Source organism: Anastrepha obliqua, chromosome 2 (assembly GCF_027943255.1).
Source record: "Anastrepha obliqua isolate idAnaObli1 chromosome 2, idAnaObli1_1.0, whole genome shotgun sequence".
In the NCBI taxonomy this organism is placed as follows: domain Eukaryota; kingdom Metazoa; phylum Arthropoda; class Insecta; order Diptera; family Tephritidae; genus Anastrepha; species Anastrepha obliqua.
Window position 1 is genome coordinate 63,304,637 of NC_072893.1, and position 15,927 is coordinate 63,320,563.

Consider the following 15,927-nt stretch of genomic DNA (forward strand, 5'->3'; position numbering starts at 1 on the left):
GAACTTAAACATAGTCCTATTAGTATTCATTTTCTTGATGAAAAGACTTACGTCTCAACAACGTTAACAAATCGTGCAATTGTATTATGAAAATTGACGCGCTCAGGCCAACTTATGGTGTAAGTAAATAACCGTCCTGGCATAATACATACGTCAATAAGCAAAAATTCCATATTTGGGCTGAAGAGCAACCCGAAACCATTCAAGAACAGCCATTACATCCATTGAAAACAACCGATTCTTGCGGCCTAGGGGCTAGAGATTGGCGCCATTGGTGAGTGGCGAACGCTATCGCGCCATGATAAACGACCTTGTGGTCCCAGAAATTGAAGCCCGTGATCTCCACAATATTTGATTCCACCAACACGGCGTTACTTGCCATACAGCCCGTGAAACAATGGAATTACTACGCCGTCGTTTAGGTGAACAATTTATTTCCCGTCTCGCCCCAGTGAATTGGCTACCAAGATCGTGTGATATCACACCATTGGACTTTTATTTGTGGGGATATGTAAAGTCTAAATGCTTTGTGGATAAATCAGCTTCGATTGAGGAACTGGAAGTCAACATTACTAACGGTATTCACGTGATACCGACCGAAGTCCTCCAGCGAGTCATTGGTGTTAACGGATGGCCGAATTACGGCGCAGTTGAGGCTAATATTTGAAAGCGAATATTTTTAAAAATAAATGTCATGAATGGTTCTACACAAATAGGTATAATAAAGATTGAATTCAATCAATTTGAGTTTTCGCCGTTTTATTTCAATTTAAAATCCGATACCTCTTAATTGATCACCCTTTACCCATATTGAATTGGCTATAAAAAGTTATTTCTAATAGCGGTCGCCCTGAAAACTGAAAGATCTCTCCATTTATGGAACAACATCAAGACCCACGCTACAAATTGGAGAAGGAACTCAGCCAAACACCCAAAAAGGGGGCAAGCGCCAATTTTATATATATACGAGGTGTGTTCAAAAAATAAAGTGAACGGGTTACGTACACTCGACTTTCAATTAGTTTTTTTTTTTTAAGTTGGTACAGTCGTCTCGAACATATGTTCACGGTTTTAGCAATATAGCTTTTTCACTTTGTTTGTGAGAGGCATAAATAAGATTCGTGTTTTGCGTGTTCGGCGATTTTCTGTTATCGAAAAAAATGGATCAAAGAAGTTGCATCAAATTTTGTGTAAAAAATGGAATTAAGTGCTCCAAAACACTTGAAATGTTGACAACATACGGTGCGAGTACTCTGAGCCACAAAAATGTTTAGAAGTGGTACAAGCTTTTCACAGAAGGTTGAGAAGATCTGAATAACGACGCTCGTTCTGGACGCTCCAACACATAAACAACCGATGAAAATGTTGAGAAAGTGAAGAAAATTGGTATAGAGAATCGTCGAAACACAATTAGAGAAGTTGCTGAGGATGTCGGCATATCGGTTCGCCCATGCCATGCAATCTTTTCGGAAATTTGGCATGATGCGTGTGGCAGCGAAGTTCGTTCCAAAATTGCTGAATTTTGACCAAGAACAGCGTCGCATGAGCATCACTCAGGAATTGTTGAATGACGTCAGCGATGATCCAGATTTGCTTAAAAGGGTCATATTGCTGGTAACGAATCGTGGGTATATGGTTAATACATCGAAACTAAAGCCCAATCGTCCCACCATAAAAAATAATAATAATCGAAAGTCGAATGTACGTAGCGCACGAAATTTGAAACCTTCACCTTATTTTTTCAACACACCTCGTATATAAAAATGCGCGCCCAGAATTTAAAAATTCTGCATAAAAAGTTGGAAAGTGTTAAATTTTCCTGAATTTTGTACAATGTTTGGAACTTTGATTCATAAGGTTTTTCTTTAATAATGAACTGTATTTTTATATAAAATTAATAAAAAAAAATTTTGCACGAAAGATAATGCGAATATTGTACACAGATGAAGTGACTTACTTCTGTTCATCTTAAAGCTTTCAGCAAGTTTTTTTTTAACTTGACCAAAACAGACGCTATCAATCAAATATTTACATTGACTAAATATCGAAGGCACATGCAAATTTTTCAAGTAACAGTACAATAATATGGTAAGAATGACAGGCGGAGGCAAGATAAAAAAATAACAAGAAAGAGCTGCACATACAAAAACAAACAAAAAAAATATACCTTTACAGAATGAAATTAAATAGAAAATAATATTGATGCACATATCATTATTTATATGACGTATGTATGCATATGTATGAGGTATGTCTGTGTGCATGTATCATATTAAAACAGGTTGACTCTGTTCACACACTCACGCTCTGCTATTGTCATATTTTGTTATTTGTTTATATTGCCACTTTTGTTGATATATGCATGTATGCATGTATGTATGAAGATATGTATAGGCGTACAATGGATGTGCGTAGTATGCATTAAATAAATAAAATCTCATTACTGCATTTCTTCTATCTATACGTATGTATATATGTATGTATGTACGAATGCATAATCGTGTCAAGAGTCGGCGAGCAGAATATGACAAGCGTTTTCAATCAATTATATGAATTAATTATGAATGTATGTATGTATGTATGAATGTACATAGTATTTATTGTTGCTGTAAATTTCGAAGTTTTCGTAAATATGGTATGTGCGTATTTATTTACATCAATGCGAGCGCGTGTTTACGGCGCTTAGAAAATATTATGTATGTTTACATGTTCAAGCGATAACATAATTTATTTCATTCTCAAATCAACCTACTATATATCAGCATATGCACATATGTATGTATGTACCTGTGTAACATGGTAATGCCGCCATTAGCACATCGAATAGTTTTTAATTAAATGCAAACACTATTGAGACACATTTTTTACGAGAAAAACATCAACACATATCGAACGTTTTTAGTTTAATTTTAAAGTAGTACCCGTTATTTGGTTAGAAATTTACGTATACATATATGTATTTATATTTATATTTGCACGAAGCTAGAATAAATGTTTTGGCTCCGACTCCATGTGTTCTCCCCTCACTTGTTTTGAGAGAAATATTACGAATTTTTCAATGAAATTCACAGGAGGTGTTCATTTCTTGCTTATTTTGCTAAAACTAGCACTAACACTATTCTGTTAATAATAGTTTTTAAGTTATTTGTTGATAAAGTTTGTCTTTTACCTTCACCAAATTTTGATAGAATAGGTGCATTTATCACATTTATTTTAATAAATATTGAAACTATATTAACATACACACACGTTTTTAACTCTTTTTATTTATTTATACCACAAATTAACCATTTATATTGCATTTTTAAGTTGCTAACTCCAAATATGCCAGCTAAATTTACAATAACTGAAAAGCATGGCTGAATGGAGTGCTGCCAGAAGCAAAAAATAAAAAAAAAATAATAGAATGCGATTGAAAACGAAGCAACATAGGAACATAATTTCCACACACTCTTTTCTGTTAGAATATGAGGGAATGGGGGTTTACAACCTCTAAAGTGTATATATTCTTTTTAAAATTTTTTAACTATTCTTTTTTATATATAGATATTTAATATATAAAAAAGAATATATATAATATATTCATAATATAGTGAAAATTTGGAATAATAAATCGCGCGATTTTTTATTCCAAATTTTCGCCTGCGGCGCTTTTTTTTCTTTTTTTTAAATATATATATGTATATATATATATCATATATTCATAATATAGGGAAAATTTGGAATTAAAAATCGCGCGATTTTTTATTCCAAATTTTCGCCTACGGCGCTTTTTTTTCTTTTTTTTTAAATATATATATGTATAATATAGTGAAAATTTGGAATTAAAAATCGCGCGATTTTTTATTCCAAATTTTCGCCTGCGGCGCTTTTTTTTCCTTTTTTTTTTAAATATAAATATGTACATATATATATATATATCATATATTCATAATATAGGGAAAATTTGGAATTAAAAATCGCGCGATTTTTTATTCCAAATTTTCGCCTGCGGCGCTTTTTTTTCTTTTTTTTTTAAATATATATATGTATATATATATATCATATATTCATAATATAAGGAAAATTTGGAATTAAAAATCGCGCGATTTTTTATTCCAAATTTTCGCCTGCGGCGCTTTTTTTTCTTTTTTTTTTAAATATATATATGTATATATATATATCGGCGCTTTTTTTTCTTTTTTTTAAATATATATATGTATAATATAGTGAAAATTTGGAGCGCTTTTTTTTTCTTTTTTTTTAAATATATATATGTATAATATAGTGAAAATTTCGAATTAAAAATCGCGCGATTTTTTATTCCAAATTTTCGCCTGCGGCGCTTTTTTTTTTCTTTTTTTTTAAATATATATATGTATATATATACATATATCATATATTCATAATATAGTGAAAATTTGGAATTAAAAATATATATATCATATATTCAAAATGCATACAATCAAACATACTTTACTGAAAATCAAGCATTAATATATATATGTATATAAATATATACATATATCCATAAATATACCTATATATATATATATGAATAGACGTATATAATATAGAAATAATTTGTAAAATTTTGTATTTCTAGTCATTTATTATCTTCTAAAATTGTTTATTTATACGATGTCTGGCAGCACTTCGGCTGGTTGTAGTAACCAAAATAGGAGGATTCTTGGTCAATTTTACAATTTTTAAACTCAAATAACTTAAAAACTATAAGGCTCCGGCAAGTGAAGTTTTCACTTTTGGATAGTAGAATACCCCCTCTACCCCCCCTTATACCCCTTTTTTTAAAAAAGTCGGGAGAACACATGGGTATTTTCCCAATGTTTTATATGTATGTATGTATGTGCTTATGCAAAATTTAAGATCAGACAAATATGCGCACTTGGATTTCCCACAAATATCCACACAATGAATTCACAAATTTGAAAAAAGGACAATATTTCAACATTTATTTATTTGACTGATAACTACAAATGCAAACGAAAATAAATGTAAAGGAAGTCACTCTTGATTTCAGTATTTGGGATTCTGTTTGATGAAATTTATTTTTTGTTTTTATTTTTCCTTGCTTCTTCTCAGTTATTCTGTTTACTGATAATACAAGTAATAATAATAAAAAGTTTAAACGATGTAAACGAGACGTTTCTCAATTATTTATTTCTACTTTGAAATTGTTTCAATTATTGTTGTTTGTTTACTTCTGGTTTGTTTCACATCACTTTTCGAAAGAATTATTTAATTTGTTTCTTGTTTTTTATTTCTTATTTACCGTGTTTCGATTCCGAGTGACCGACAAACGATCAGCTTTGGCCGCCAACTGAATCTGACTGGTGCGAGCACGAGCTAAATTACGAATAAAAGCAATGTGCTTTATCAATTTCATTGGGCAGTGAGTACCCAACTTGTCCATTACTCGCAGATACATCATACATATACACATTTGTATATGAATGTAAATACTAGGAACTCAAAAGTTGTATATAAAAACAAAATATTCGGGTAAGTGTCTCGGCTTTTGTGGTTGTTATTGGCCGCAAGCGTTTGTTATGCTCTCACCGACTTTTTGGCGCATGTGTGTTTGTACATCGAAATCGGAAGGAGCCACTCGTGAGTATACAACCTCTATTAGTCTGGCATTCGTTCCAACTGTTTCTCAGTTTACTTCTTTCTAATAAATATTCGATTATCAAATCAAATTTTTTATTCTGTTGAACTGGCTATATTGCTTATACTAAAAGTACACAAAATCTCTATACACCTGCTCGATATACTATGTAGATATACAGTTATGTGAAAAATAATAAGGCTAGGAATATATAAAAATCATTCTAGAAGAATCGCCGAAATGTTTGGAATTTTAAAACAACGGTCGCAATGCAGTAAAATGGTTTCCGGCCATTTAAACGTAAAGCTAAAACGATAAATTACACCTTCAGTGCAAAAGAGTATATTGCAAAAGGATTTATTTAACTCATCGAAACAAATAGAACTTAATGCAGATACATCAAGTCTCATTGAAAAATATTAAAAGCCATACCGAAGCAGATTAATTTAATTTTTTTTAACTGTTGGACCACTACATCACAATAGGCCACTCTAAAAACCACAGAATATTTTGAAATGCAAAACAGACTTCCCTCTGTTAAAGCTTAGTTGCCTTAACGCCAAATCGATACAAATCGGTCCCGGAGGATATTTAGCAAAGTCATTTTAATAAAATGTTTTGTTCTGAGAAAAATTAAGATATCTTTATTTTTTCGTACTCACAATCGATTATTCTGAAATTAAAATACATATACACACTGTGCGACAAAAATCAATTTTTTTTGTTATCGAAGAAAAATTCCATATGCACGAGAAACCATAGATTTTAAATAATAATGATGCATACTCAGACATCCATTCTCTTGTAAGTTTAATTTCTTACGGTACTTTAAAGTTGCAAAGGCGAAGAGTAAACAGAGGTACACGTTGCGTATACTTTATTTTATAAGAACGTACATAGTTGCGGTTTATATTATTACTTTTTTTGTTCAAAGTCATACATTAGGGAATTTCAAGGACATTTAAGTATACATTTTTCAAATGACATTATTGTAAATATATTTATTATATGAGCAACTATTATTTGCAACATAACTGTAGAAATATATACGTACATACATACCTACATATGTATGCGTATCGATATCACAATAATTGTTAGGCTCAATAGCTTATTTTTAGTAATGACCCATGATACAGGTTAAATTATTTCAAGTCTTTCAAATCTAAGTAAATGTTACCAAAAGCAAATGGCAAAATTTCCCCCCCATCATACGATCTTCTAAAAAATAGTGTGCCAAATTGCATTGCGTGTTGAAGGGTTTGATTTGTTCAAAAGCAACAACATCCATTTTGCTATTAGAAATGGCTAGCAGACTGCAACAAATTACTAAAAATGAAAGATTTGAGATTGGCACCGCTTCGTATGCCTTCTCCCAAAAACTCTCACTGGGCGAAACTTTAAAACGTCTATATTATGGTAGGTACCGTTTGCCTAGTTGAGAACCATGTAAGTGATAAAAGAAACGAAATTGCTGACTACCATAAAGCTTTCTCCTTCGAAAACTCCCTTCTTTTGAAAGATTGGGGATTGGGAATCAAAGCGTGATGAAAGGGTTCAAAATGTTCTAACCCTGATGCGTTAATCATACAGGTTGGTGGAAATTGTGCTCTTTATTTGCTGTATGTGTTGTTTTAAAGTGCCGCTATTTCATAATTTGTGTCATTTTAATGATCATTTTATAGTTTATGAAAATGAGCCCTGCAAGTAAATTGTAATGCATTTTAACCTTATTTAACCTTTTTTTTTTCACTTTTAAAGAATGCGTAAATTGTGCTCATCATAGAAAATTATGAAAGACACATGGCACCCAATTAATAAGCTACTTTTATTTTAGGCTGGCAAATATTGTACTTTATATGTTATTGCCAAAAATGTTCAAAGTTACAGAAGTATTTTAGCTATGGGTCCGAAAAGGGTTAGAGCAAGGTGATTTTTTTTTTAAGTTCGTGAGGCCATTTGAAGTCATTGATCTATCCATATAAGACAGCAACTTTTACGAATTCGAAAACCGAATAGAAAAAATAAAAGAAAATTGGTGCCTTAGGATAATGTAAAATAAGCGCCGCTTACGTGGATGACGTAGGCGTAAACTCATTTGCCATAATTAAAATCATGAAACTAACTACTAATGTGTTTTTATTGTTTTTTTTAATCATCTTGAGTTCCAGGGTTAATTCAAAGGATAAAAGTAAACTTAGTCTAAGAGCTTATGAATGTGCATACATATGAACAAGTGCACGTACACACATTTGTATATGAATATAAATATGTACATATGTATGTATTTGCACATGCGTATGTATGTAGGTGTTTCACAATAATAGCTTGGTTCTTGGAATGCTGGCTCATTATTTATGCCATATTCGCATATTTTGAAAAAAAAAAAAATTAAAATACAGACATACATCTGGGGGCTCTGAACTTATTTATTTTATTATTCCATTGGTCGACTCTTACAGAAAACATCTGCGATTTAAGTGAACATTTTCAGCTTCTTCATTATAAATATTTATTTCTATTTTACTTATCAGTATTACATTAAACGCCTGTACTCGTATAAAGCGAAATCGAATTAAGTCGAAGAAAAAATAAATGTAAAAAGCAAAACAGTATTCGATATACTTACATACATATATAAGTAAGTAAATATTATACATATCTACGTACATACACACATATGTATATACGCTGTTATGTGCTTGAATAGGCCGTGACCTGCTGTTTTATTTTTAGACTCGCTTATAAATCGTGCATAGCAGTGGATAGTATATTTAGAAACAGAAACAAGTAATTAAAACAACAAAAAACAAAACACTACCGCTGTCGTCAATACATACACGCGATTACATATGCAACTCTGTACAGCACATATTTACTAGGTACGCAGGTATATACATATTTATATATGCATATATACATACACACAATATGCTAGGTAAAGCGAATATGGTACTCCCGAGAGTGGCTGCCGAGAATAAACGGAAGAGCACAGAGAGTAACTGAGTACAGTAGCAAAATTCAAAACCCACATTCAATTGCGATACAAACTGGGTGAAAGAGCAGATAAGAATTGGGTGGCGTACCAACTTAACATCGAACCGATATAACGACGAAATAACAGAATGACAAAATAGATGAGTGAAATAACAGAAAAGATACAAGTGCAAGTGGAGAATGTTTTAGTAGTGTGCGTTTTTATGGGGAGTGGATATTTCAGTGTTGGTGTGCAGTGTTAGCTTGAGGGTATCATCTAAGTTATTTGTAAAATAAAAACAAAGCACAAGAGACGAAAATAGAAACCAAAACACAATATGAAAAACGCTAGGAAATGAGAATACAAATAAGTTGGTTTGCGTATTTATTTATGTAGTACATATACATATGTACAGTTGCGGACATAGAAATGGGCACAGGGATTAAGTTGGTTTTAAAAAGTTATAGAATCTATCAGGTACAGGGCCTTCTAAGTTAGAGTTTTTTCTTAATTCAAATGAAACACATAACTTCTTATCTGTTTATTTACATACTTGTTTATTTTCTAATTTCGACTATTACTTTTTATACAAATATAGTTCATTCGCCATTGGCCACCGTAGCCGAATGGGTTGGTGCGTGACTACCATTCGGAATTCACAGAGAGAACGTTGGTTCGGATCTCGATGGAAACACCAAAATTAAGAAAAATAGTGTTCTAATAGCTGTCGCCTCTCGGCTGGCAATGGCAAACCTCCGAGTGTATTTCTGCCACGAAAAAGCTCCTCATCAAAATATCTGCCGTTCGGAGTCGGCTTGAAACTGTAGGTGCCTCCATTTGTGGAACAACATCAAGACGCACGCTACAAATTGAAGAAGGAGCTCGGCCAAACACCCAAAAAGGCTGTACGCGCCAATTATATATATACATATATATAGTTCCTTCTATGAAGGCGGCTGTCGTGGCCGAATAGGTCGGTGCCTGATTACCAGTAATGACAAAGCTCCGAGAGTATTTCTGCCATGAAAAAGCTATTCATAAAAACTGTCTACCATTCGCAGTCGGCTTAAAACTGTAGGCCCATTCATTTGTGGAAAAGCATCAAGATGCACACCTCAAAGAAGAGGAGGAGCTCGACCAAATACCCAAGCAATGGATATAAACGCCAATTATACATACACTCGTATATTACAAACCATAACACTCGAAGTTTCAAACTTTGTATAAGATTAAAAAATTCGACAAATTTTCATCAACATTTCAAAAATTTTAAACAGAATTAAAAAAAGATGTCGCGCATTCATTATATGAAGGAAATGCGCAACACATTCAAGGGGGAAAAATTATCAAAAATCAGCGAGAATTCTGAGCTACTTTGAAATTGCACTTTATTATATTAAAATCGAATGGGGGCGTATCAATTTTTTTTTATCTAATGAGAAAATGTTAAGTTTTAATAACAAATTTTCGAAACTTTATAAACCTTGTACAAAGTTTGAAACTTGGTTTGTTGTGGTCTTGGTCATGAAATAATTTTATAAAAAGAAGTAATTAAAATTAAAAAATGGAATAGGTGGTATACGAGGTGTGTTAAGAAAATAAGGTGCCCTTTCAAATTTCGCAACTATTATTTTTTTATGTTCGCACACTCGTCTCGAAGATATGTTCACGGTTTTAGCAATATAGTATGGTCAGTTTGTTTGTGAGAGCCATAAATAACACAAGTTTTTTGCGTGGTTGGCGATTTTCTGCTATCGAAAAAAATGGATCAAAGAAGTTTCATCAAATTTTGTGTAAAAAATCGAATTCAAGTTCTCAAAAACACTTGAAATGTTGACAGTGGCATACGGTGAGAGTAATCGGTCTGTACACCCCAACACATCAACAACCGATGAAAATGTTGAGAAAGTGAAGAAAATAGTTATAGAGAATCGTCGAATCACAATTAGAGAAGTTGCTGAGGATGTTGGATGATGTGTGCCCGACATATTTATGAAGATATCCAGCATGACACTAACCACCTCTTTATGAACACACTTCAGCCTACTCATCTAACACTCCTTTTCGTATGGTTCCACTCTGTCCTGTTAATAGTAGCCCGCAAAATGCACTTGAATAATTTTCTCGCTCTGAACTGCCAGAAATTTAACATTGATGAAATAATAGCCTATATTTGCTTTAACAAATATCAAAAAAAATTTAAATCTTGCTCAAATTTCTTACTCTCTTCAATGCAAAACGCTTAATAAACAACTTTAAAGTCTACGCCGATTATCCACTCACCGAGAGCCACTCACAACAAATAAAATGAGCTGCCCAATAAATAATATAATATTCTCCAGAAATACTTGCAGTACTTGAGCAGGCTACAACACGGAATGTGTGGACTTGTAGGCATCATTGGAAACACATTGGAAACACCACCGTTGAATCTACGTCTCCTCAAAATATCACAAGCATCTGAAGTTGAAATTAGCCCCACACTGCCATGGCAGCCGTCATCATCAAGGCAACCACTTTTTAATGATTTCCAAATTCTAATTTGTATGTATGTATGTATACATAAATATTATATTTACATGGATTATTATCCTCCACACGCGCCTACTAAATGCGTTGTTGGTCAAACTTTTACTTTTACTTGTTAGAACAATAGATTTTAAAATCTACATGCACACCTCTACATAAATACTTTTTATTTAGGTAAAAAAAAGTCTCTAGCATTACCTTGTCCTGCCTTAATTCACTTAACCTTGCCACGTTGTATTGGTTTTCTTTCCCATTTCACTTATGTATGCATATATATGTATGTATGTATGCGCTGCATGCTAGTTCTTCTAATGTTTCAGCTACTTCCTCCAACTGTTTGCTATCCTTCTTTCACTCCTTCTTTTCAAAAAGCTAACACGGAGCTACTGCAAACAGTGGAACCTTCAATGTGAAGGTAATGCTTACGAATACATATCTATGTACGTACTTATGTATGTGTATAGAGAAACCGCACCTCGGCAGGTGTGTAGTTAATACACGTACATACACTCATACAGGTTGTGTGCCTATGAAATGTTCATTGGAAAGAGCAGCCACACACACATCCATACATAAGAAAGTTAGCCGGCAAGAAGAAAGCGACTTACTTACCGTTCTTTTCCCCCATTTCTTGTTTCGTAAAGTTGCAGAATATTTATTTCATGATAAACTGCTGTGAAGGCAAGTAATTTCTAAAAATAACTAAAATCAATAAACGTAGGTTTCCTTCAGTATTCTGCTGATTCCTTTTCAGCTTTTTATACAACGAAATTGCTTCTCTCTTTATGTGCTTTTTGGATGCGTGTGTATGTACATATATTCGTTTATTATGCATGTATTCAGATATATATACATACATATATGTATATGTATGTACATATATAAATAGTTTAAATACTCGTGTAATTGTAAGTATTGTAGAAGGATTTATGACGATTGGAGTGTTTACTGGATAACTGAAGGGTTTAACCGAATCCAAAGTCTTTAGATACATTCACAGTTACATACGAAAAAAATACCACATTTGTATGTACACATGTATGTTTGGAGATGTGTACATAAAAGAGCGAAAAGCTGCTAGTTTATGAATGTCAAGGCAGATGCTCCGAAAATCACAAAGCATAAATACATTCTGTCAAAAAAGTTTCTATACTGATTGCCCGGTGACAAGTTAGAATAAACAATTTAGTTGACACATTCATGAGCTTTTCAGTAAGATGTGCTACTTTCGTTAAAATATATATAATTTCGTATATAAAGGATTTTCCAATAACAGGTGTTATTTTGAAAAGTCCGCTATTTCGGTAGATGTCACTTTTGAAGCTGTCATTTTTTGATATTTGACAAGTAGAAACTACGTCATTAATAAAAATGGAACGATACACGCTTAAACAACGCACTGAAATTATTAAAATTCACTATAAAAATGGTGAAAATTTGCCAGAGACGGTTCGTAAAACCCGAACATTTTAGGGTCATTGTGAAGCACCCTGTCGGACTGCAATACAGAAATTGGTGAAAAAATTCGAGCTGTTGGGACAAGTTATTGATGCGAAGAAGAAAACCCATGCACGGCGCTTAAGAAGAGCCGAGAATATTGCTATTGTAGCTGAAAGTGTTAAAGAAAACCCAGGTGTGTCCATTCCTCGGCGTTCTTTGGAATTAAGCATTCCACAAACGTCATTACACCGTATTTTGCATAAAGATTTGGGTATTAAGGCTTATAAAGTCCAGTTAACATAAGAACTCAAGCCGACCGATCATCAACAACGTCGTGTCTTTGCTGATTGGGTCGTTAAAATGCATGAAAATTATCCGGAATTCCATCGAAAAATCATCTTGAGTGATGAGGCCCATTTCCACCTCGGTGGTTTCGTCAACAAGCAAACTTGTCGAATCTGGGGCTAAAAAAATCCAAGAGTTATTGTTGAAAAGCCTTTCTATCCTCAACGTGTGACTGTTTGGTGCGGTTTAAGGTCCAGCGGAGTCATTGGGCCTTACTTTTTCGAAAAAGAAGCTGTAGCAACAGTTACGGTAAATGGAGATGATTAATGATTTTTTATGGCCGGAATTGGATGTTATTGATCTCGACAATTTTCAACAAGATGGCGCTACGTGCCACACAAGCAACGAAAACATTGGGGTTTTGGCAGTTTTAAGCCGACTCCGAAGGGCAGATCGTTTTTGAGGAGCTTTTTGATGGCAGAAATACACTCGGAGGTTTGCCATTGCCTGCCGAAGGGCGACCGCTATTAGAAAAACCTTGTTGTACCATTTGATGTTTCATGCCTGGAGACTTGAGCATGGGCACTTTCGAATGGTAGTCAAACATCAGCCCATTAAGCTACGGCGCCTTCCATATGTATGTATGTATGTAGCTGTCACTTTTACGATACATGCCAAATAAGCCGAGTCCTAATAGCTCGAATTAGAAGTTGAGAGTCTCTTTTGAATTATGTTTCCGACTCTTATTAGCTAATTATGTACTAAATGAAAGTTTACCTTAAAAGCAGCGCCTAGCAAAATTTTATTATCGACCTTCACCATATTTCCTTCTAACTCTACACAACCATTCCATCGCTGTTCCCACGCTTAGAAGCACCCTTCGCAATTCTCGGAAATTAACCCGTTCAGCACTGTTAGAATTACAGTTTCCTTAACCTACTGTATGGCACCATGATGGGTTTCCTTGAGATGCGACTTCATTTTAGACAACAAAAACAGTCACAGTCACAGTGTGCGATATCGGGGCTATAGGATAGAGTTTCGGCACTTATCTCCCCAATGTCAATTTCGAATTCATGTTTTAACTTTGGAATCGGCTCTCTGCATGATTGGTGTAGCATTTACCAAGTTTACCGTTTTTTAAACGCCTAACCATAAACTATCTGTCACATAACAAATGTTATTTCACCTGTCAAAGTGAAAAGCCATCGATAATGCGAATTTCAAACACTAAATGGACCTCCCTGTACAATGCTAAGTGGTTGGCGAATTAAAAGCAAATACTGGTTATTACCTATTGCCATAAAATTCAATTTGGAATAGAATAGCAGTAGAATATATTTCAAACAGTCCAAGTCCATCCACGATTAAACTTGTGCGCTTTTCGGGCAATCCATACCCACAAATTTTCCAATACATTTTCTTATTTTAATGTTTCGCCGGATTATCCAGCTCGGCCGCCGGAGGAGCAGCTCGGCCAAACACCCAAAAAGGGGTAAGCGCCAATTATACATTTATATATATCCAGCTAACAACTGCTTTTGACTGAAAATCCAATTTGATTGTAACAAACAATTATATTAAGGCGATCCACTCCGATAACAATTCAGAAAAAGGTTATTTTTAATTAAAACAAGGAAGTAGAAAGTTGTGGTAGCACTCAGGCCAGCCGTTTTAAAGTTTCTCTCATCAGATAAAACAAAATACATATTATAAGTCATTTATTCTTTATTTTCTGTTTTTGTTTTCAAATGATTAAGACTTTTAATAACACGCTTGACAGTTGCAGGTCCGACACTTAACCGGCTTCCGTTCTTAATTTTAGCCTGAGAGGAATAAGTTGCAAGCTAATCGCATAATTGTTCTCTTATCTGTAGCTGATACCGCCTGGTGAGTGCACCCTTTTCATATTATTGCATATTATTTATCATCTCTTAAAAAATGGTTATAACATTTTGACTTCTTGTAGCTTTCCCAGCAATTTTTTAAGCAATGCTAAATTTTTTAAATAAATTAAAATTCCATATTTTTGCTCTGGGTAAAAACTTTTTTATAGCTTTTTTTCTCTAAGAAATTGATTTGAACTATACATTGAGCGGCAGGCTAATCACCTACCCTGTCAGAAATCATAATACTAAAAAGTAAGGTGAATTTATTTGTCAAACTTCGCGGGATTAAAATTTCGCTCTAGTTATTTTTTCCATGAGTTCGCAGCACTGTTAATAACATCTGGGCCAACTTTCATGTGAATGTCATTATCAGTAATATATTTACGCTTATGTTTACCAAATGACCAAGAGTGCATTTTTCGATTTTTACAATGTCTGATTTGATTGAGCAGAGAAGTGCCATCAAATTTTGTTTGCGGAATGAAATTTCGGCTGCGGAAACGTTTAGCAAGTTGCAGAAGGCATTTGGTGATTCGACCAAGTCGCAGAAAAATGTTTATAAGTGGTACAAAGACTTCAAAGAGGGTCGAGAACGTGTTGATGACTTGGAGCGCTCCGGACGACCATCGACGTCAACAGATGACTAACACGTCAATAAAGTGAAGGTGTTAGGGCCCAAAATCCGTCGGTTGACTGTTAAAGACCTTACTGATATGATCGGAATATCAGAAGGATCTGTGAAAACCATTTTGAAAGACCATTTGGGCCTACGAAAAGTCAAATCTCGTTTGGTACCGAAAACTCTCAATTTTTTGGAAAAAAGTCGTCGCGTTGATGTGTGTGAAACAATGCTTTTAGACTATCAGCAAGCTCAAAACCATCATTACGGGAGATGAGACTTGGACTTATGCTTACGACCCTGAAACAACCGACCAATCAAGCGAATATCGTGCTAAAGGCGAGGCCAGACCGAAAAGAGCACGTCAAAGTCGTTCAAAAATAAAGGTCATGATGACAGTTTTTTTCGATTTTCGTGGTGTGGTGCACTATGAATTCCTTCCACCTGACCAAACTGTTAATAAGGAATATTATTTGAGCGTTATGCGTCGTTTACGTGAAGCAATTCGTCTAAAAAGACCAGAATTATGGGCCAACAACTCTTGGTTTTTGCATCTCGATAATGCACCGTCTCACACTGC

The 15,927-nt window shown here is 34.0% G+C and overlaps 1 protein-coding gene across 6 annotated transcripts in view; it reads right to left on the bottom strand.

Annotated features, from left to right (window-relative positions):
- The window catches only part of LOC129239710 (histone deacetylase 4), a 68,840-nt gene that overhangs the window by 42,450 nt on the left and 10,463 nt on the right, over nt 1-15,927 (bottom strand). The window contains exon 1 of one of the 6 annotated variants that reach the window (XM_054875463.1): nt 5,273-5,334. The exons of 4 other annotated variants lie outside the window; for them this stretch is intronic. Coding sequence is in view for 1 of the 2 variants with exons in the window: in XM_054875462.1 (XP_054731437.1) it covers nt 2,788-2,812 (25 nt within the window). In the remaining variant the exon portion in view is untranslated. Of the gene's footprint in view, nt 1-2,787; nt 2,923-5,272; nt 5,335-15,927 lie in introns of those variants that run through there. One more of the 6 variants, XM_054875462.1, reaches the window with a different exon arrangement.